General features: G+C 47.9%; 1 protein-coding gene across 1 annotated transcript in view; it reads left to right on the top strand.

Moving 5' to 3' along the window:
* The window catches only part of PTPN4 (protein tyrosine phosphatase non-receptor type 4), a 1,255,365-nt gene that overhangs the window by 906,269 nt on the left and 326,753 nt on the right, over positions 1 to 22,343 (top strand). The window contains exons 21-22 of the mRNA XM_086957111.1: positions 9,699 to 9,789; positions 9,888 to 9,949. Of these exons, the coding sequence (XP_086813237.1) occupies positions 9,699 to 9,789; positions 9,888 to 9,949 (153 nt within the window). The remainder of the gene's footprint in view (positions 1 to 9,698; positions 9,790 to 9,887; positions 9,950 to 22,343) is intronic.

Here is a 22,343-nt window from a genome sequence, read left to right as displayed (position 1 = left end):
TCTCCATATCCCATCCAGAGCTCATATATTCATGTTGAATGCATTGTCGCCGGGTGGAGGCCATCTGGGAGAGGTGGAGATCAGAGGACTATGGTCAGATATGTAAATTTTGAGATAGAAATACTTTTAGGTTTCAAAAGTTGACAGTGCAATTTTCAGAGGCGGCAATGTTATCCTAAGGAGGAAAAACATGCACTGCATAGAAGTACTTCAAGGCAACTTACGAGATCAATCTCCTGAATTTAAGGTGAGAATGGAGCATGGTCCAAGGCCACACCAACAGGTCACCTCTGGAATCTCTGGGGCGTCCGTGTGCGGGGGTGTGTTTTAGGGTAGGGTGCCCAATATTATCCTATGGGGGGAAAAACATGTACTGCATTTGGGCACTTCTCAGCAACTTGCGGGGCCAATCTCCTGGACTTGAGGTGAGTGTGGGGGCAAGGTCCAATGCCACACCAACAGGTCACCTCGGGAGGCTCTGGGACGTCCAGGTACAGAGGTGTGTTACTGGGTTGGGAGCGCATTGGTGGTCAACGGGTATTGGTCCAGTTGGAAAGCGAATCCAGGTTTGGACTGGAAAATCAGCTCAGGTCTCGCAATGCTTGGGGATGTGAGGACACCTTTGATCCACTACCACTCAGGCAAGGAGCAACAGGTTTTTCACACCTGAGTCACTCGTGGGAGGTCGGGCTGCACAAAGAGGCTGCAGGCGGTGTTGAGTCCCCTGCTGGCAAACCCAATGTGGGCTTCTTCTCTGGGGGGCTGGGGGCCATGCTGGCATCATTGACCCACTTCAACTTGTGCTTGGGGCGACGGGAATAGTGGTGCTGATTGGTGTCAGGTTTACATGGTCCGGAGTCCTCACATTTCTTTCTTTGATTCACTGGAGTTCCTGAGGCTTGGCAGAAGTGCTGGGAGTCCGCCCAGGCTTTTGGAAGCACAGCAGCTTCAGGATGAGTCTACTTTTTCTCAATCGTCAGGAACAGCGAACAGGCCGGCAGGATTAGTGTCAAGTCAGTTGCTTCTTCCACGGTTCTTCCTTTTTGCGGCTCTTCAGTCCTCCTTTGAGGTCGGCTGGATCTGATTTCCTGCTGCCAGGGGCTCCCCTAAATACTAGATTTAGGGCAGTTAGGGGAGTGGTGGGTAGTAGCCAATGGGCTACTGACCCCTGGGGTCCCTACTCCCCCTATATAACCACTTGCTGTAGGAAGTGAGCATAATCAACACAACTATGTGACCCGACACTATTTTAGAACAGTTTTGTCTGGATTTCAATGTCTATTGGGGCACCTTCTCTTTAGCGTACTAATACGTTCTCTGGCCTTCTGCTCTACCGCCCTCCAGGCAACCCCCCCCCCGGGCCAATTTATGAATGCGCTCCCCACCACCGTCGCCAATTTAGTCCTCTCCCCTTCCAACTACACGATTTTACTTGATCTTAACATTCACTTCGATGATCCCGCTGATAACCCGGCCAATAAACTCGTATCTAATTTATCAGCCCTACAAATTACCCTGCAGAGTACCGCTCCTACTCATATAAAAGGACATCTTCTGGACGCCGTGTTCAGCAATTCCCGGCTTCTCCAGAGTAATCCCCCTGTACCTCTCCCTTGGACTGACCACTCGATAATCCCACTTACCTGGCCCTCCTCTGTCAGCACTTCCCCCTCGAACATCTCTAAGACACAAAACAGGAAATGGCTGAACCTCTCTGCTGGCCAGTGGTCCAACCTCCTAGAGAACACCCTACCACCTCCTAGTCCAGACCCAGAGAGAGCGAACCTCAACTTCAATCTCTGGATTCTAAACTCCTTAGATACTCTAGCCCCCATAAGAACCACTCATAAGAGATCAAACCGTAGGCCTGCACCATGGTTTTCTACAAAACTTAAAGAGCTTAAACAAAACTGCAGGAAGCTAGAAAGGAACCGGAGACTGAACACCACAGAAAAAAGTAAAGCTAGCCATCGGGAGGCAATAAGGAAATACAAGAAAGCAAGAAAAACTACACAAGCCGCCTTCTATGAAGGAAAGATTTGTGCTGCAGAAAACTCCCCTAAGGAGATTTTCCGGATAGCCAAATCTTTGATCTCCATACCTCAAAAAATCCCCAATCAGGAAGACGCTCTTCCTAGGTGCAACAGCCTTGCAGAATTCTTCCATCAAAAAATTTAACTTATTACCCGCTCCTTCCATCTCTCCCAGGATGTCGCAGATAAGACTGACACCAGGAGCCCTCTCTGCTGTTCCCTCGCTGAGTTCCCATTACTAGATGAGGACTCCCTGAAAGCAATTATACCTAAAGTAATCTCGGGCTCTCCATTGGATCCTGCTCCTCCCCGATTTCTCTCCTTGGTCACTAATACAATAAGCCCTGTTATCCCGACCACTATAAATGCCTCCATCTCGGCGGCTACGGTCCCCCCCCGAATGGAAACGGGCCTCAGTGAAGGCCCTGCTGAAAAAACCAACTTTGGATTCCACCAACCTGTCTAACTATCGATATCCCTCCTTCCCTGGCTTAGCAAGATAACCGAGAAACACATTAACTCTGTTCTAGTCCAAAATCTTGAAATTAACAATTTACTCCATACATCGCAGACAGGCTTCTGGCCCCGTCAAGGCACATAGACGGCTCTCTTGGCCGTGACTGAAGAGGCTCGAAGACTTATGGACCAGGGTGGCTCATCTTCTATCATCTTGTTGGACCTCAGTGCCGCTTTTGACACTGTGGACCACAAGATCCTGCTGAGCCAGTTGAAAAGTTTAGGAGTTACCCAGTCAGCTCTCTCCTGGCTACAATCATTCCATAAAGACCGGGTCTTTCAGGTGTTTGAAGATGTCTTCTCGGATTGTTTGCCGCTCGGTTGTGGGGTTCCTCAGGGCTCCTCCCTGAGCCACACACTTTTTAATGCTTATATTGCTCCACTGGCCGAGGTTGTTCTACCATTTGGAATACAAATAATAACTTACACTGACGACACCCAATTGGTGGTATCCCTGAACCACCCAGAGGGCTCATCGTGCTCCCTCTACAGCTGCCTAGAGGCTGTAGCCGATTGGATGAAGCTTTCCCATTTAAAGCTAAACAGCTATAAGACCGAGCTCATGTTTCTGGGCAAATTACCATCCCCCCTACTATCTCAGATATGTCTGACCTGTCTGAACCCAATGCCCAGCCCTAAACAGCAGATTAAGAGTCTCAGCATTTGGCTTGACAGCTCCCTGTGCTTCAGTCATCAGGCCACCACGCTAGCAGCAACTTGTCATGGTTAGCTCAGGATTATGGGAATGCACTGTATCTGGGTGCCCCACAGTCCACCCTCCATAAACTCCAGGTGGGCCAGAATAGTGCAGCCCGCCTTCTGCTCCAACCCCCCCCCCCCCCCCCCCCCCCCCCCCCCCCGAGACAATCGGCCAAACCCGCCTTGAAGACACTGCACTGGCTCCCCATCCGTGCCAGAGTTCAGTTTAAATCCATGGGTCAAGTCCACAGAGCCATGTGGAAAACCGGCCCAGCCATCTTACACGCTCTTATCACACTCTATACACCCCCCAGGAAACTCCGGTCCAGTTCAGCCTTTCTCGCCACTACCAGGAAAGTCGGCCGGGCCAAATGGGGAGGCCGATCTTTTTCTTTGAATGCTTCCAACTTGTGGAACTCCCTGCCCTCTCTTCTGCGCTGCAAACCTAACGTTCTGATTTTCAGCAGGCTCCTTAAGACTCATCTCTTTTGCACTCTCCCTTAAATCTCTCTGCCTTCTTCCTGCAATCCGCAAGCGCTACGAGGCCTTAGGGTAGAATGCGCTATACAAATACAATTTTCATTTCATTTCATTTCATCTGTCTTAAATCAACTAGAAGAACTGTTATTATTACTCCCAGCCTCGTCCCATAAAATCATAGGGGGCGATTTCAGCTGCCACTTCGAACCCCTAGGTGGCATTACATCTCTCACTCGGGAGGAGGATACAGTGTGGTCCATCCCCAATTGTTCTATGTACCCAACAAAGAGCTGGACTTCGCTTGTTCTAAAATTAAATAGTCTAACCATCTCACATTCCCTTAGAGCCTGTAATGGAAGATTCCCCACAGATTCCCCCAGCAAAGTAACTTTTAATAGACCAGGAAAAAGTACAATTGATTACATAATGGTTAATCCAATTCTCGTAGAGACGAGGGTGGTAACCATCAAAACTTATTTTGAATTGCTGGAGGCAGAAGAATCAGCTGGGGTAATTTTGTGCAATCACACAACAAGGTAGCGGAATTGAACCACCAAGTCGCAAACACTCTAGAGGGAGTACTCCCTTTTTCGGTGGACAAATTAGACTCTGTCCACCTAAATGCAATAAATAAGATCCACTTAGAGCTTACTGACAAAATGGCCACCTTCTTTTATTCCACTGTCATCAAGAAGGATCGGCCTCATCATCTAAACAAATGGTATAGCTCAACATGTAGACAGGCGAAATCTCTGTTACTAAGAGAGGTTAAAAGTGGCTCTACTGAATCAATTAGACTAGCCAGATCCCACCACCAGAACATTACTGCAAAGGCCAAACTAGACTGGGAGGAAGACAGATGGGCTGACATTCAATTAGCATTGGATAACCGTGATTATAGGGCCTTTTGGAACTTGATAAAATCCGGCAAGGCCGACGGCCCCTCAGCTATAGCCCCGAATGTAAGCTAAGAGATTTGGATCATGCACTATAAAAACTTGTACTCCTTAACTAATGGTGCTCCTACAGAGGCCATCACTTGCCCCCCAGTTGAGCTCTCAGTGAGTAAAGACCTTAAAAACCCGGTCCAGGGGGGTCCCTAGATGCACCATGCTAGAAGTCCAAGCTCCCTTAAGGTCCTTACCGTCAGGAAAAGCGCCACGCCCTGACAGGATCCTGGGCGACCTGTTCCTTAGCGAGCAGAAGGCTTGGGCACCATATATCTGGTTGTTGTTCAATGCCATCTTTCAGGGTATGGAGGTTTTGTTCACCTGGCTCGGAGCCGAAATTATTCCTATCCTCAAAAAGGGCCCCCCCCCATGATCCGGTGAACTACCGACCGATTAGCCTTATAGATATCTTGCAAAAACTGTTTGCCCGAGTTCTACTCTGTAGGCAACAGTCATGGATTGAAGACCACGAGATTCTTACCCCCCTTCAGGCAGGGTTTAGGGCTAAGGTCTCTACCACAGACCTTTTTAGATTACAGCTAATCCACTGGAAAGTAGTCATCAAGGGGGAGGCAGCTTGTACCTGATCTTCGTAGATCTTCGATCTGCGTTCAATCTTGTGCAAAGAGACCAGCTCTGTGCCATCCTGCAAGATATGGGCATCCCCCACTACCTTTGTCAAATGATACAACGTCTGCATCAAGGCAATTATGCCAGGGTCCGCTATGGAAAAACGGGAGAGCTCTGGGCTCCTTTTGGAGTCGAAAAGGGGGTCAGGCAGGGGTGCGTGCTGGCCCCCACACTTTTCTCCCTCTTTCTTAACGGCCTGGTTGACCATCTTTTAGGATTAAAAGATCTAGATTCTCCAGGTCTGGCAGACCGTCTTGTACCAGCTCTAATGTACGCTGATGATATGTTACTTATATCCAAGTCATCTATGGGTATACAGCGTACATTGGAAGCATTTTTTAACTTTTGCTCACTCAGGAATCTGGAGATAAACCTTGACAAAACAAAATACATGGTATATAATGCTAGAACGATAAATAGGCCCCATCCCCAACTGAAGGGTATGGCCCTGGGCAGAACATCTACATTTGACTATCAGGGGATCACCCTGAACGACCGCATGGATTGGCGGTCTCATGTGGCCAAAGACAACCTTAAACTAGCTCAGGTATCAGGGGGTATCCTAAAGGTACATAATGATTGCCTCCAAAACATTTTAGCTCCCCCAATAGAAATAAACAAGGCCCAAGCAAGGGGTGGAGCACTGTATGGAGTAGAACTCTGGGGCCATACTAATGTAATAGGTCTGGAAGCGACAGAGAACAGCTTCTTGAGACGCCTACTACGTCTCCCCAGAGCACTCCCCTACTCCCACTATGTTTAGACGTTGGCCTGACCCAATTAGGGACACAATAATTGACCGCCCCTTACTCTACTGGAGACGTCTCTGGAGTACCCCAGAGCTTAGTCATTACAGGAAGGAACTGAAGGACTTCCTACTTTCGCAGGGGGCAGGGAAGATCCCCTGGCTTATGCACATTAAACACCTATGCCAGTCCATGGGAAGGGCCAATTTATGGCTTGACCCAGAACAGACATGTCCTTGTATCTCCAATAAATCTCTTGCACTATCGCTGAAGGATCACCATCTGGCCATTCTACATCGGAATGGTAATGTAGGGGCGCTAAGCTCTAGATTTTTGGAGCTCAAGTGCACATATCGATTTGAACAATTTTTGGATACCATCCGTCCCCCCCTTGCAAAAAAAAGTTATGTGCAATTTAGACATGGAACGCTTCCGGTAAGGGATTTTACAAACAAGTGGGCTGGAGCAAATTCTACACTTGAAGGCTGCCCTGACTGTTCAGCTAGTGTAGAATCTGAATTTACACGTTGTTGTAACTTGGCACTCGGTACCACCCCTCCCTCCTGTTTCCCCCCTCCTGTTTCCTCCCCACTTCCTCATTACTACACACGTCTTACTTTTCTGCCCTTCCTACGCCATCGCAAGAGCCAAATGGATCTTCCAATTATGTAAAAACGTAGGTATCAGAAATTACCAGGAAGTGTATCGAATTTTAAGATATGACCCCTCCCCCCTGATGGTATTTGTGACTTCAAGATTTCTATTTTATATGTGGTGTCAAAGGGCCAAGCTCAAGGCGCTAGATCCTGTGCACAACGCCTAGGTGGTATATTTTATAAAATAAGGTGGGGCCTGGCAAGTGATCAGATATTTAAATCTAGCTTTTATGTTTGCATCTAATGCCATTACCCCCGAACTAGAACTGTTTGTGATCAACTCTTATTAATTTTTCTAACAAATATTTTTAAAGGATTTTGTGGTTATAATTCAGTCATACCCCATCACTTTATTTTATAATGTTTATTTTTTTCTTTTTTAGTTTCCTATGTCAGACAATTTCACTGTGTTTATCTGTGAACTGCTTTTATGGCCTACAGCCGAAATAAAGTTTATTGACTGACTGACTGGAATCCATGCGCATAAGGAGCGATTTGCGTTGTTTCGTAGAAATGGTGCAGTGCACGTTTCCTAATAGGCAAATAGCCCTTTGGGTCCACCCTGTCAGGACATGGGGATCCACTGCAGTACTGGACTCTTGTGCCTTCAAAGCTATCTCTAAGAACTTTGCGTGGGGTCCTGCGACATCCAGAAGTTTGTCCTGACAACCTTGACAGGCGCTATCCGTACCCTCTTTAGGGTTCTCTGCAAGTTTCTTCAGGAAGATTAGTAAACTCGAATCTATGTATGGGGTGTCCGCCACCTTGTCAGGGATATCGGGCCTAGGGCACTCTGAGCGGCGCCTATTCCATCCCTCCTTATCAAAACTCCTGCGAAGGTTGTCGTGCAGATAAGCCGCAACCTCGGGGCAGGTGCCCAGTCAGACAATCTGGGATGAACTATATCAGCCGGGTTGAAGGTGAAGGGGTGGAATTGGTTTTAGAGAGGTCTTGCTCTGTTTTTGGACTTCTTGGACCTTTTCTTGTGAGGGGCCTCATCTGGGGAGGTCCCCGTGGTATCAGTGTCTGTGTCTGGACACTTGGACTTACCGTCCAGGTAAGGTAGTGAATAGAGAGCAGTAGAGTGAGGCCAAGACTTGGCTCGGGGGTTCAGTAGCTGAGATGTCCTGAGCTGGTTCTGCAGGAGAAGGAAAACCATGACGTTTGGCAAATTTTTCCAATTGTTTTGTTACTCGTTTCAATGCAGTAGGTAGTGCTTGCTGCACAGCCCCGGGCACTGCTTTCTCGAGGGCCTTGTTTACGGACTCCTGGATGGAGGCATCCAGGGTCTCAATAATATTGTCCTCCAGGGAAGGGGCAGACACTTCCTCTTCATACAGGTTATCATCCTCTTCATAAGTGACCCAATCCTCCATTGTGCAGCAGAACTTGTAAATATATTTAACCATGAAGGTGAGGTCAAGAGGAGTAAGGGGGGAGCCAACCCACGGCACACTTAGGAAAGAGGTACCTAGCTCCTCAGCATCAGCTGTATAGATGTTCTTGCAGCCCACTGGGAGGTAAAGAGAGCCAAAAGAGCAGAAGTAAGTGGCGCTGTGCACACTCCAGGCCCAAAACCTTTTTTCCAGCCAGGCGTCACAGAAGTTGCTCGGGGAGAGATAGAGGGAATAATGAACTTTCTAGGCTCATTAGGGTCGTTGTGACTTGCGTAGCCCAAATCCTACTAGGAAGTAGCCCAATTGGGCTACACACTTAGAAACTGGAGAAACTATGTGGGAATATACTCGGTGCGCTTGGGCTGATGAGGGGGGCCTCTGCGTGTGATTATTTGCATGTATTCTCGCTGACGACAGCAGCGCATTACCAAGACACCAAGCGAGAGTCCGATTAGACCTAGCCGAGCGGGACGCAATTGAAAAAGTGCTTTTCCCGCCATAACGGACTTGTCGAATCTGCTTATAACTTGCACACTGCTGCTGAAGGCAGCGCAACCTTCCGACTCCAAGCGGGAGTCCGGTACTGGAAGCCTGACAGCCCCAAACAAAGTTCCCGGTCACAGTGGGAAACGTAGTGCGAGTTAGCTCCTGTACAATGCATATGAAAGCAGGTAAAGCCAGCTGAAAACAAAGCGCGAGTAGCGCAATTACATTTTTAATCTAGCGGCGCATGCCTGATTAATAGTGCCATTATAAACACATAGAAAATATAACAGTAATGATGAATGCACTTAACTTCCTGCGTGAGCATCAAAGAAAGAGGCTCAAGGGCTAGTTATGGTAGCTCTTATAGGGTCATACAGAAAGTGACATGTGACTAAAGCATTATGGGATGTGTAGTTTATTTTGAATACAATACGTTTTGATTGGCTGCTGTCAGTGGCAATAAATAGAAAGAGAAGCGTAATACGAAGCCTCCAGTCCGGTAATAGAATTGGCTGTCAAGTAGCAAAGAAAGGCACTAGAAAGCATAAGCTTATTCCATGGGGAGCAGGTTAGCTTCTGTTTACATTTTGAGGAGAGTGACAATCTAAAAGACTTAATGAGCTGATATCGTGCTCTCGGATTAGGCTGATTGAGAAAAAATGCCACTTAAAGAACAACTTTATTTACCTTCAATGACACTTTAACTAACCGATAATGTTACAGGAGAATACTCCTAGTTATGAGGATTTAGTTGGCTTTTCTTGTTTATTTAATTCGTTTTTCTGCCGTATTTCATGTCTTTACATTGGTGGGTTTGAGATCTAATTAATGACAAGGGATGTACAGTTATTAGAAGCATATGTCACAGGCTGTCACGTTACGCAGCACAGTTCTGGGACTACCATTTCATTCAGTGTCTAAGGTACACTGTAAAGAGAAATATTTTGCTACAGGTACTTGTACTTATTGGAACAAACATCTTCAGTAGTAGTATTAATTGTTGATGTGCCTCATGTCTGTATTTTGTATGTTTGCTAATTCTCAATAAAATATATTTTGTACAGCTGTGTACTGGTACATCATTACACTGTATGTTGTCTTACAGCAACTGTACAGGAAAAAACCTGGGATGACTATGTCTTGTGCCAAATTACCTCAGAACATTTCCAAAAATAGATACCGAGATATTTCTCCTTGTAAGTATATCATGAAGGAATCCACTAACATTTCTGGTTGGTAACAGGATCTGCAAACACAAGTTTATTTTAACATTTATTTTTGTTGTGTTTTTCAGATGATGCTACCAGGGTGATTTTAAAAGGCAGTGATGATTATATCAATGCAAATTACCTAAATGTAAGTTGTATTTTTATGGTTTTAATTGTAGGGCATATTCTCATATTGCAGTCATCCCAGAGTATTTGTTTAACGTACATTTCCATTTGTTTTATATTTAATCATTGGGAAAGATCTCTCAACTTGTGTGCAGTCACTTTTCAATTGTTTTTTAATTTTTTAATTGACATTTTCAAGAAAAGGTTGCTTTACAACACAACAGGCCAGCATAATATCGAAACTGTACAGGAGTTTAAATAGTAAGTCTATACAGTACACAATACAGCTGTAGTTTTTCACGCCCCACTTGTTCACTTCCAATGAAAAAATAAATATTCATCATATATCCAAATAATTTTAAGAATCAACAGAAAAAAACAACAAAATAAAATCACATTGCATAGTACCACATAGAGAGCCTAAGACATCACCGACTCAATCTATTAAATCCACATTATCCAGAAGTTATGGAGTGGTATCATACCCAAAAACAGGTTGAAATCAATATCCCATCATAAAATGCCTCAGTCTGAGTTTTGCCCGCACGTGCCCCTTCTGTAGATTCCTGATGTCTCTGAGTCCAGGTCAGGAATGGTTACCAGATGTTTCGAAGTCTAGAAGTAGGGGGCAAAAGCTCTCAGAATGTGCTTAGCTGTGTGTGACCGTACGTAACATCAGTAATCCACCCCTTAATGGAGGGCACCCTTCTCCTGCCCCAATGGACTGCAATCTGCCGTTTGGCGAACAGAAAGAGGAGTGCACGTAATTTACGCAGCTTGGGCGGTGTGTCCTTAACGTAGCCTAATAGGCCTAGGGTGGGGGGGTGGAACATCTGACCTGCCAATAATTTGATTCACTGAGGTGGAAATCCGGGACCAGAATTCAGCGATTTTGAGGCAGTCCCATGCTACATGTAAACAAGAGGCAGGAGTGTATCTACAGCACCAGCAGCTGTCATCTTCCCTGATACCCATGCGATATAGACTCACAGGTGTTCTATAAAATCTATGATAATATTTAAAGTGAATCAATCGAAGCTTATAATTAGGGGAGAGCTCTGTGAGCTGCCCACAACGGAAATCCCACTGGGCTTCAGTCAACGGAATAGGGAGTTGGCTATTCCAGTTTTGCAGGGATGTAATTGTCACCAATGGTGCAGTGCTTTGCATGTGTGTGTACAGTCGTGTAATGAGTTTGCGAGGAGATGGGGATCTCAACAAGTTCTCCAGTGCAGGCAGGGGCGGAGGGGCAATCGGGAAACCCTCCCAGAGGGCACGGCACACCGTACACAACTTATGATATAAGAAGAGCTCAGCAAATGGCACCGTTTGCCCCTCATCTGCCTCCGGGGGGGGGGGGGGGGGCCTGAACGTGTCTCCCAGATACAGGTCGGCAAAAGTTTGAAGTTTCATCTTTTGTTCTAGTGTCATACTGACACCATCTTGAATGCAAAGCAGCATTGGATTCTGCGCTAGGGGCATTTAGCACCGGGATATCCGCTCTCTTGCACAACTCGTCCCATGCCCAACATAGGGTCCCAGAGGTGGCTACATCTCCACGAGGCCGACGTGACGTGTGCTACGTGGGGTTGGAAGGGCGTCGGATGGACCCAGTAGTGCAAGAATTGAGCCTGAGCACATAGTGCATAAAGATGCATGTCTGGGGCGCCTAGACCACCCTGGTTCAACAAATCCCAGGATGCTCTAGCCTGTCCTCCTGCCCACACTAGGGAGACCATCTGCGACTTCAGGGTGTTAAAAAGTTGCTGTGTAAGAGGGATCTGTATGTTGACAAATAAATACAAATAATTTCGGTAAGATGACCATTTTAGCAAATGCAATCTTCCCGGCCAGAGACAGTGGTAACCTGGACCATATTTTAACCTCTTCCAACCACGTGACAGCGTCCCATAATTTAGATTCCACACCTCCTGTGTAACTCGACTTATCCATACCCCCAAATATTTAACCGCCTCAGCCTCCCATCTCAGAGGGAACTCGGATGTTACCAGGGGAGTACCATCTGTCAGTGGAAATATCACCGACTTCGCCCAGTTGATGAAGATACCAGCCTGACCTCCGAACCGAATAAATTCCCTCAAAATGGGATCCAAGTTTTCCTCTGGATTGACAATGTAAAGAGTCCTATCGTATGTGTAGAGGGAAATAAGTAGGCTCCGGGAGCTGAACCCTATGCCTCAGGCTGTGTGATGTTGCCGGATGCGGGCAGCCAAGGGCTCCATCGCGAAGAGCAAAGGAGTGAGGGGGCACCCCTGCCTGGTGCCATGCAAAATTAGAAAGGGGTCTGAAAGTAAGCCATTCACCCTAATCCGATCACTGGGTAGAGTGTACAGCAGCCTAATGCGATGAATGAAGAGCAGGCTAAACCCCATGCAGCCTAAAATTGCAAACAGATAAGGCCATTCGAGCTTATCGAACTCCTTGGTGGCTTCTAAAAATACAGCCGCGGCTCGTACGTCTGGGTGTAAATAATGCAGCACCGAGAAGATAGTCCGCAAATTGTAAGAGGTCGACCTCCCGGGTATGAACCCCGACTGGTTGCGAAGTGAGGAAATATAAATTTTTGGTCATGTTATGTTCCCTAGCGCGTACCCCACCGACTCCATGTACCAGCTTAAAGTGCATGTAACTTCCCTCCTGTGCCAGCTATGAAGACGCAAATACATTTGCGTCCAACGTTAACTTGTCCTCTTTTAGATCCACCCTGAATGGATTATATAGTCCGTTCCTAAGTATGCTATGCCACCGTCTTTTTGTAGTATACTTTACATGTTTTCCTGCTCTGGCAGAGTAGGCCCTGAATTTCTGCCATCAAACCTCTTTTCTGGCTCCTGACTCTGACAGCCTCTGCCCAGGCTACCTCTGTACCCGTGAACTCTGACTTACTTCCAGCGCGGCCCCTCGCGCTCAGCTCAGCCTGCTTTCTGCCAAGACTGACTATAACCTTCAAGTTATCTGTTCAGCTCCTCGAGAATGCATTCCTGCCTACTAGCTTCAGTAAACATCCTCCCCAGCTGCAGAGCCAAAGGGCCGACCTGTCTCAGTGCAAGTAATTCATAGCCTCTGTTACCATGCTCCCATGGAAGGCCCCGTGCCCCACGCTTCTCATGCAGATACTTAGGCGCTTATACACGCATCCACAGTTAGCATAGAATAGCTTCTGCCCTAGAGACCTTTCCGCCCAGATAGTATGGTTCCTAAACATCAGATATCAGATATGATAGAAGTACAAGTTGATCTGACATGCCAGACTTCTGTCTCTTTCCGTCAGTGTAAATGTCAAGTCCCCTGCACCCCTTCAATCACACGTCATGCAGCTGCGCGCGCATCCGAGCTTCCGATTTCTGCTGACATTGCAACAATTCTGTTAGCACCACCCCTTGGTGCCACCCACTTGCGTCACCTATCAGTGACGTTTCTAGCACACACCTCCAGTTCACGCCTAGTTCACGCCTCTTGATTACGTACTAGTAACACGTGTATACTGTTATCTTGTCTTCTCTCAGCTGTTACGCCTACTACACTACTTCCTATGGTATAAATCAAGTATATAAGCTATGTAATCTCAATAAAGTTTGCTCTATCCCTTCTGACACCCCTGTGGTGGTCAGAACATGATATCCTGGTCTGGACCATTCCTTTTATGAGGAATAAAACCCTTAGAAACTCTAACACCACGGACTCTGTCTTTTTTCATCCGATCTGAGTTATTATTGATTAAGTACTTACCTGCATAGAAATTAAGAGAGTAAATTAATTATTTACGTCAGAAGTGCAATAATGGCAAGCAGGGGCTACAATCTGTTTGCAATCACTTGGCTAGGATTTTAAAGTCCACATTTATCATCGATAATGGCCGATAGGAATCTTATCTCCATTTCCGGCTTCCCTGGCTTTAGAAGAGTAATGATGATTGCTTCCCTCATTGACTGAGGTAGCACTCCATCCTCCAGGGCCTCTTCATATAGTGCCAACAGTCGAGGTGCTAGCTTCTCCTCATAGGTTTTATAAAAGGACATTGTCAGGCCATCGGGCCCAGGAGCCTTCTCTAGCTTTAAACTTTTTATAACCTGGGCTACATCTTCCACTGTGAACAGGAGATCCATATACTCTCTATGGGTCCAATTGGACCAGACCAGTGCCAGTGAATCAAGGAAAGCTTGCAGTCCCTCGGGACATGTCTCCTGGGTAGTAGTGTACAAGTGAGAATAAAACGTGGAGAACGCGTTTAGAATTTCTGCTTGGCCCCTGATAGTGGCACCCTGTGAGGTTTGTATTTCGTGAATGAACTCAGTTGACTGAGAGGGTTAGATCATACCAGCTAACGTGCGGCCTAGTCTATCGCCCTCCCCATACCACCGCGCCTCAGCATATTTCCCCAAGAACTTAACTACATGTTGAACCTCTTTGGCGAAGTCCAACAGTTTGGATTTCAGGACAGTCACGGTTTGGGGCTCGTTTGTGGAATAAAATTTCTCCACAAGCTCCTTTATCTGAGTTTCCAGTGAGGCAATCGTGCCACAGATAGCCTTTAACACTCCCGCCTTCCTGGCAATACACTGACCCCTGGTAACTACCTTGAATGCCTCCCAGACTGAGGACTCAGTAGCTACTGAGCCCATATTGAGGGTGAAATAATCAGTAATATCAGTCCGTATTTCCTCCTTGAATGCTTCATCAAGCAGGGCATGCGGCGGGAGGCGCCAGGAGAAAGCACGGGGGAGCGAGCCTGGGAGCGACAGTTTCAATAAGCATGGGGCGTTGGCAGACAGGGAGCGCAGCAGATGCAAAATGTCAGAGGTCCAAGCAGCAATATCTCGGGAGACGAACCAGAAGTCCAATCGGGACCAAGCGCAGTGATGATCGGTAATACATGTGCCCTCCTTCACCAAGGGGTGTCTCTTATGCCATTTGTAGAGTAATTCCCCATCCAAGATTATGGCATTTAAGGCGGCACTGGCAGTCGGGTGTAGGGGACGATCCGCACCTTTCCTATCTGTCATCGTCTACGATAGCATTAAAATCCCCTTCCCACAAGATTGTACTGCAACCTGCTGCTCTGACTTGAGTCCAAATATTCGGAAAGAAGTTGGGGGAATCTACATTTGGGCAATATACGCTACAATAACCAGGGAACCCCCCCCCCCCCCCTCCCAGCACCCCATGTATAATGATATATCTCCCTTCGGGATCTCCATGTACCTCACCATCCTGTCAGTCCACTCCCTTTCTGACCAGCACTGCCCCTCCGCAGGCGTAGTTAGAGTAGATAGAAGAGTACACATTTCCCCACCTATTATGTCTTAGCCTCTGCGATGGTGTTACATTGAAGTGCGTCTCCTGCAATAAACACACGTCTATATTATGTCGGGATAAATAAGCATGCACAAGTCTAGATTTCCTGCTGTCATTCAACCCTCTGATGTTTCATGTAAGAAAATGTACTGCTGTTGCGTCATTACATATTCAGTAGCCTCCCACTCCAACCCCCCTTATCAGGTTGTAGAATGCCCACCCTTTACAAACTAAGAATCAAAAAGCCACATAGTGGTACAGGGAACCTTCCCATGGGGGCGCAGCGGCATCGGCAAACCTCCCTGTTCGCACAGGGTGGCCAGGAGTACTGCAGAGAGTGTTACAGGTCCATACCAGTAGTATTAAATCGTACGTAACAACTCCACACTGTGCAACAAGGAACCCACAACAACAAAGCAGACAGCACCTCCCCAATCCGGTATCATAGCATTTCAGTCAACCAGGCTGATGAGCTATACAAGACCCATGTCAGTCATTTTCACTAAGTTTGCCAGCTGCAGACATCTCAGCTTCTCGGGTTTCTTTGTTTCTCTTCCCTCCGTCATGTTTGGCAAACTTCAATGCAGACTTTGCATCAGTGCAGAAGTGGGCTGTGCCATCATACAAAACTTTTAGCTTGGCTGGGTATACCAAGGAATAAGGGATCTGTGCCTGCAGAAGTATACGTTTGGTATTTATTTATTTATTTATTTTTAGAGTTTTATATAGCGCGAACTTGAACCGATTAGGTTATCAGAGCGCTTTACATAGCACCAGTTCCGTTACATGTTATCAAAGCACTTTACATAGAATCAGTTATGTTACATAAGGAACACATTTCTTTTTGTTCTAGTGAATAGGGTTATCTCTTCACACTGGGGAAGGGATACACCTGGCTATACTCCAACAGTCACACAGGCGACTAGTCGTTAAAGCTATATCTCTAAACACAGGGAGGGGATACACATGGATACAATCTAAAAATCACATAGGATACTAGTCAATAGAGTTATCTTCTATCTACACAGGAGGGATATGACTGGAAATACAGTAGGGAGAAATTCTATATGTACCGCCTGTACAGCAGGGGTGAAGTCCGGGTAGAACGAGATGGTATTGCCTTTGTGCGATATTTGACCCTTCTCTCTAGCCAACCGCAAGATAAGATCCCTATCTTGATAATTCAATAGCTTCGCCAGGATTGGCGGAGGCATTGCCCCAACTGGAGGTTTCGGACCCAAGGATCTATGTGCTCTCTCCACCATGAAGACAGGGTATAAGTGGGGTCAAAAAGTTTGTGAAGTAGATCCGCTACGAAGGTCTCCATTTTGGATATGGCAGTAGTTTCCGGGATACCAGTAATGCCTAGGTTGTTTCTACGTGACCTCGCCTCCAATCATCATTCTTAGCCCGGATAATTCCTAGTAATTTGTCCATATGTAGTAGCTGTTCTTTAGTTTCAACTTGGAACTCGTGAAATTAGGTGTGGCGGCTTTCCAGGGCATCAAGGCGGGTCTCATGTACAGTCACCTGGGTCTTGACCGAGTCCAGTTGCGTAGTCAGGGTATCTAGCTTAGAGTCTGTTTTGCAGGCTGGAGCGCATCTCCAACATGAGGGTACGCAGGTCTTCACCCTGATCCTCCGTGTGTGTGTCATGTTGACCGTCCGCCTGCAGGTCACGAGGAGGGTCAGCCCGCACTCAGCACGTCTTGTCTCCACCCAACTCCAGCAAGAACGTCGTCAGCTGTGCTTGTACCCTTCTCTCGCCTAAGTGCCTCTTATTTCACCCAGCGCTTTGTGCCACACATTGACCCTTTCCGGCCTGACAGTATTCATGCGGGTCTCCCGTACTTCCACAGGGGTACCCTGCAGGGTCTCACCTCATGTGTTGCCCACCCTCAGAGAACCACTCCACAACTGTCAGTGCCACAGAGTTAACACGTCATAAATGGCTATATGGGTGATAGATGGGCACAGATCACCAAGGGTCCAGAGGAGCACAGACAGGATGTTGCGTGCCAGCAATTGTAGCCTTCTAGAAGGGCAGCTGGGTGATCATCCGCAGCCTGAGGAACTCAGCAGCTCTCAATGCCAGTCAAATCGTGCAGGGCCACACACTCACTGGTCTCCTACTCAGGCTCCTTCAAAGTCACATATAACGACCTCCGCTGAGTGACAATTCCTCCCTCCGGGTGGTCCTCCACTGTGATAGTCAGCCTAATTCAGAAATGGCAGACTCACATCCTATAGCGCTTTGCACCTTCTCGAGCGTTCCTCGCCAAGTCCGACACCCATGCTGAAGCCGCAACTCCCCTCAATGCTGACTCAGCAGCAGCAGCGGTCCTGAACCGAGTTTCATATCCAGGCTACCGACCTTCTCCTCTGCCTCAGATCTTAGCCTCAAAGCATCGCGGTCCTAAAATGGCGGCGCAAGGTTCCGGGTACGACGTCCCACCCCACCTCACACGCAGCCCCGGGCAGCACCAAGCAGTGGCGGTCGCAGCAAAATGCTCCGCAGTTCCTCTGTCCCCCTCAGGCAGCACACATGCCTCGAACCTCAGGAACACTGCGGGCAGGGAAATCTCGCCTTCTCCCCAGGTCCGCGGCCTACAGCCCACCAGCAGCCGCGGGCTTGATTTTCAGGCTGCCCGCCCGCAGCTCAACCAAGGTTCCGGATTATCACGGGCAGTTGGCGGCTCCACAAATCTCCACGCAGCTCAGCCCCAGTGTGCCCGCAGATCACAGGAATGACCGCGCCGGGGTCCATAAGGGTTCCGCTACTCGCAGGCAAGAATAACCAGCTTAACAACTCTCCATATGCAATGATTCTACGAAGATAAGTTCCCGGCCGACAGGGCTCATTCACAGAGCGGCCAATATCACAAATAGACCTACATCTTTTACCAATATCTCTATGGTAAAAGCTGGTGTTCTTCTGAACAATTGCAGCGGGCCATTGCAATTTAAGCCACAATATCATAAACTATATTATCTAACATTTGATTGTACCTTATGTAAGCAAAACATTTACCTACAAAGATGCATTTAATACATTCTAAGAATAAACTTTGGGGATTGTCACTGCTGTATAATACTGCTTTCTGTGCCTCCTAGATGAAAGAACCAACCAGCATTCTATATACAGGAGATTGTTTTTTATAACAAAATGTCAGTGCCTCCCTATGCTACTACATATCTTTCTCACTAAAAATTAATCGTTCTGCTCCTTGATTTATACATATAAGTGTTAGCGTGAATTTGGACGTTCATGGTCTGTAGGTCTGGGAGATGATCCATTGAGTTGAATGTCTCCATACCAAGAGGCAGCTTATTCTTAATTTAGGATTAAAAGTTAACCTTTTATAGTGATTTAACTACTGTATTTGTCTTCTGTTTGGCCTTCCCTGGTACTCCTTCCACCATTAGACAATGTCCTGAATGATACCCAATCTCTGAATAATCCACCATGGCATACACCCATCTCTGCATTCTAAAAGTGAGCTTGTTGGATCACCAACAAGTTTATGGTTGGATACTAGCTACTGGCACTTGTATTCACAGCAGTGGATGGTCTGCCACCAACCACCTCTGTGATATATTGTCTCATTACCGAGCTACTTGAAATCTAATAATTGTCTGCTTTAATCTCCCAGTCATGTCCAAGCCATTTTATGCTGCCTACTGCTTCAGGTCTTTCCACCTTCAAGGTTACTCTACTGGACCCCCATGCCATCAGAGGTTCTAGAAACCTTGTATCTGAAAGAAACAGGTTAGTATTAGATTCCTTACCTTAGAATCTCCCCAGGTGTCAGACTGGATCTGGAAAATTTTGCGTAGCAGTACCCCTGCGCGTCGGTCGGCGGTGGCGGCTCCGCGCCATGATGACGTCGTCGGAGTACTTAGACGCCGCCCTCACGCGCTGACGTCAGTTCTTCTTTTTTCCGTGCCAGCAAGCGCAGGTCTGGAGAAAGTGATACCCTTTAGTCACTTTTTGACTAAACTTTTTCGATCCTTTTTGGATCCGTTTCGAGTCTACGACTCCATCGGTGCATGTAGGGATGCCCGGGTTCAAGCCCTGTACCGACTGATGTCGGTTACCGGCCCCATCGCCGATGCCTACATTGCCTGGGGTCCGACCACGATGACAAGTTGTGCCCCGACTGTCGGGCCTTGACCGAAGGCTAGGCGGGAGCGGTCCCAGAAGCGCCTCCAGCTCCGGCAGTCGGCCCCGCGCCGCTTGAGGTCCCGGTTTGGAAGGAGGTCGAGGGACCGTACGCGGGGTCGGAGTCATCACAGCTCGGCGAGTCGACACCACTCGTCGGGCTCCAAGTCCTTAGGTAAGAGGCACAAGAAGTCGAAGAGGCGACATCGCTCTTCTGACTCTCCCCCGACGCTCGCGCGACGCGGCCGGGGGTTCGAGTGACACCGCCCACGCGGCTCCGTAGGAGATCGACGCCTTCCTCATGGCCATGAGGTCGCTCTCTCCTCTGTCGGGTTCCGCTGCGCCTTCGGGCCCAGCGGCCCGACTGGGAGCCCAAGCGGGCCGGGTGCTTCGGCCCCGGTGCCGCAGGGCCCCACTGGATCGGGTTCTGGATCCGGGTCGCCGCTAGTCGACCTTACGACCCCGCCGGTGTTGGCCCCTAGGGTGCCGTCCCTGACCACCCCTCGGTCCGGATCCGGCGGCGTCGCTAGCCGCCACATTCGGCACCGGCCGAAGAGGAATTCTTCGAGGATCTGGGTTTATGCTTTATCAATGAATTTCAGGACATGGACGACGAGGGAGACTGGGGGGAAGGTCATATCAGGACTGGGCACAGGAACTAGGGGAAGCCAGTGGCCTGGATACCTCCCCAGACACTGGTTTTGTCTCCGCTCCTACCGTGGCTACGGAGGAGGGGGCTTCTTATAGTGTGGTGCTGATGAGGGCAGCCATGGCTCTTGAGCTCCCCGTTTCAACAGTGGGGTCTAACATCCTCACAGAGGTCCTGTAGTGTAGTTCCTATTTTCCCAATAGGCCCTGCGCATTGGAATAACATAAACAGTAGTATCGACGTAGAAGTGCGGATCTTCCAGGCCTCCACTGACTATGCTAAACTTAATTGGGGTTGTTACCAACTAGCTTAGAGGCCACTGGAAACTTTCTTGACTGAATAGGAAGTGATCAGCTTCCCTGGCACAGCCAAGAAGGGATTCAGTTTTCCAACAACCGTGCAACATGACAACTTTGCTCCTCAGACAAGAGTCAATCTCTAGGGTCGTGTGAAACAATAGACAGTTATTTTACTCAGTCAGTGGTTGTGCAGTTTACTTTCACAATATGTAGAGAATAGAGAGACGGGCGTTGTCAATAAAAGGTAACATTTATTGAACAGTCTTTCTTCTCATACAAGAGAAATGAATTGCCACAATTACAAGACTTGTTATTATAAAAAGTACGTACAGTAAGATAAGTATTGCGAAATAATACTGTAAAAGCATTGATATGGTTTATTAGCCATACAATGGTTTAAAAGGAATAAAACATATATACATTCATATATACATTAGGCTAAAATACTCAACTGGTGCTTCTAACTACGCCTACCCCAGTGTACCTGACCTAAGCCTAATACTTGGGAGGGGAGTAAGTAAGTAGCTTTAAGTTAAGTTGGTTTTGCCAAGGTTTGCTTCAAGAATTCTCTCTAAGGGTTTAGTCAACACCATACCTCTGGAATAGAATGATGGAGGTCTGGTATCTCCCTCAGGGCTCGATATCCCAGTCACCCGCAAGGGTAAACCAGAAACGCAGGAGCTGGATTTCTCTGCAGGAGAAAGACAGCGTCTCTTCTCAGCGCGTCGAGGAGGAGGAGGAGGAGGGGCAGCGTCCGCGGGCAGCTTGCATCTGCTGGGCTCTTGCAGGGGACGGCTGTTCAGCTCCTAAGTTCACCACACCATCGTTCGCTAGTTAGCAGCGATAGCAGTAGCGATAGCAGCTATGGTATCATCAGCATGACAGCTTCTTCAGCAGCAGCGAGATAGCTGGCAGCATCAGCTTCAGCGAAACAACGGCAGACAGCAACACAACAGCACATCAACGTTTGCTTAAGGCAACGTTGGTAATATTTATACCTGAAAGGTGCCTTGTTTGACGTAAGTTTTTGGACATAAGACGTCAATAAAGATGTCACTAGGAAGTGATCGTCTATCAGTGCTCATTAGAGTTCTATTACTAATCAAAACACAGCAAGCGGGGATTTCCAGGTTTGCTGAGTTTTTATCTTGTTGAAGAACTCGGAGTGTTAATCTAGGAATCTCAGATAGTAACTTCTGCTATGTCATTGCACTAATTGGTTGCAAAGGAAGTGGCAGAGAAAGCTATTCTGGAATGTTGCTCTGTTCGTGTGAGGCCAGAGACGAGTTTCTGAATATTGCACTTGAACGGTTATGCCAATATAGGGAATAAATGGATTTATAGCCGAATAGGGGCATAAGGTCACAGTATCGATCAGGGTCCTAGATTAGAACGCTACAGTCCTTAAACCGCAGGTAAGCTCCCCAGGGCCTCTACTGCCGTTTAATGAGGCTCTCACGGATGTCCTGTTGGGCACTTGGTCCAGGCCCACAACAGGACCCCCTCTAGATATGAACGTCGCTAGGCGCCACCGCCCAGCCCCAGGCGACCCTAGGTACTTGTCCACCCACCCCATCCCCATGGTTATCCAGGCCTCTACTTCCCTATCTGCATTCCCGACTGCACCACCAGATCGGGAATCCAAGAGGTATGAACAGTTTGGAAAGAAGATGTTCTCCTCCCCTAGTTTGGGGTTGCGGTCGGTCAACACCGCGTGCCTCTTGGGCCGTTACACCCACTCTTTGTGGGATATGGTTGCGGCCGTGCTGCCAGAGTGCCCGGAGGGAGCCCGGGCGAAACTCACTCAAGCCCTCGCGGAGGGAAGAGACACAGTGGGGTACTCTATACGATGTGGACTGGATACCACAGACTCGCTAGGAAGAGCGATTTCCACGTCTGTGGCACTTCGCCGCCACGCCTGGCTGAGGTCCGCCAACTTTTCGGCCGATGTCCAAAACACCCTTATGGACATGCCGTTCGATGGCCGCGA

This window comes from Lissotriton vulgaris, chromosome 2_1 (genome assembly GCF_964263255.1).
Source record: "Lissotriton vulgaris chromosome 2_1, aLisVul1.2, whole genome shotgun sequence".
In the NCBI taxonomy this organism is placed as follows: domain Eukaryota; kingdom Metazoa; phylum Chordata; class Amphibia; order Caudata; family Salamandridae; genus Lissotriton; species Lissotriton vulgaris.
This window is presented reverse-complemented; position numbering and strand designations above follow the sequence as displayed.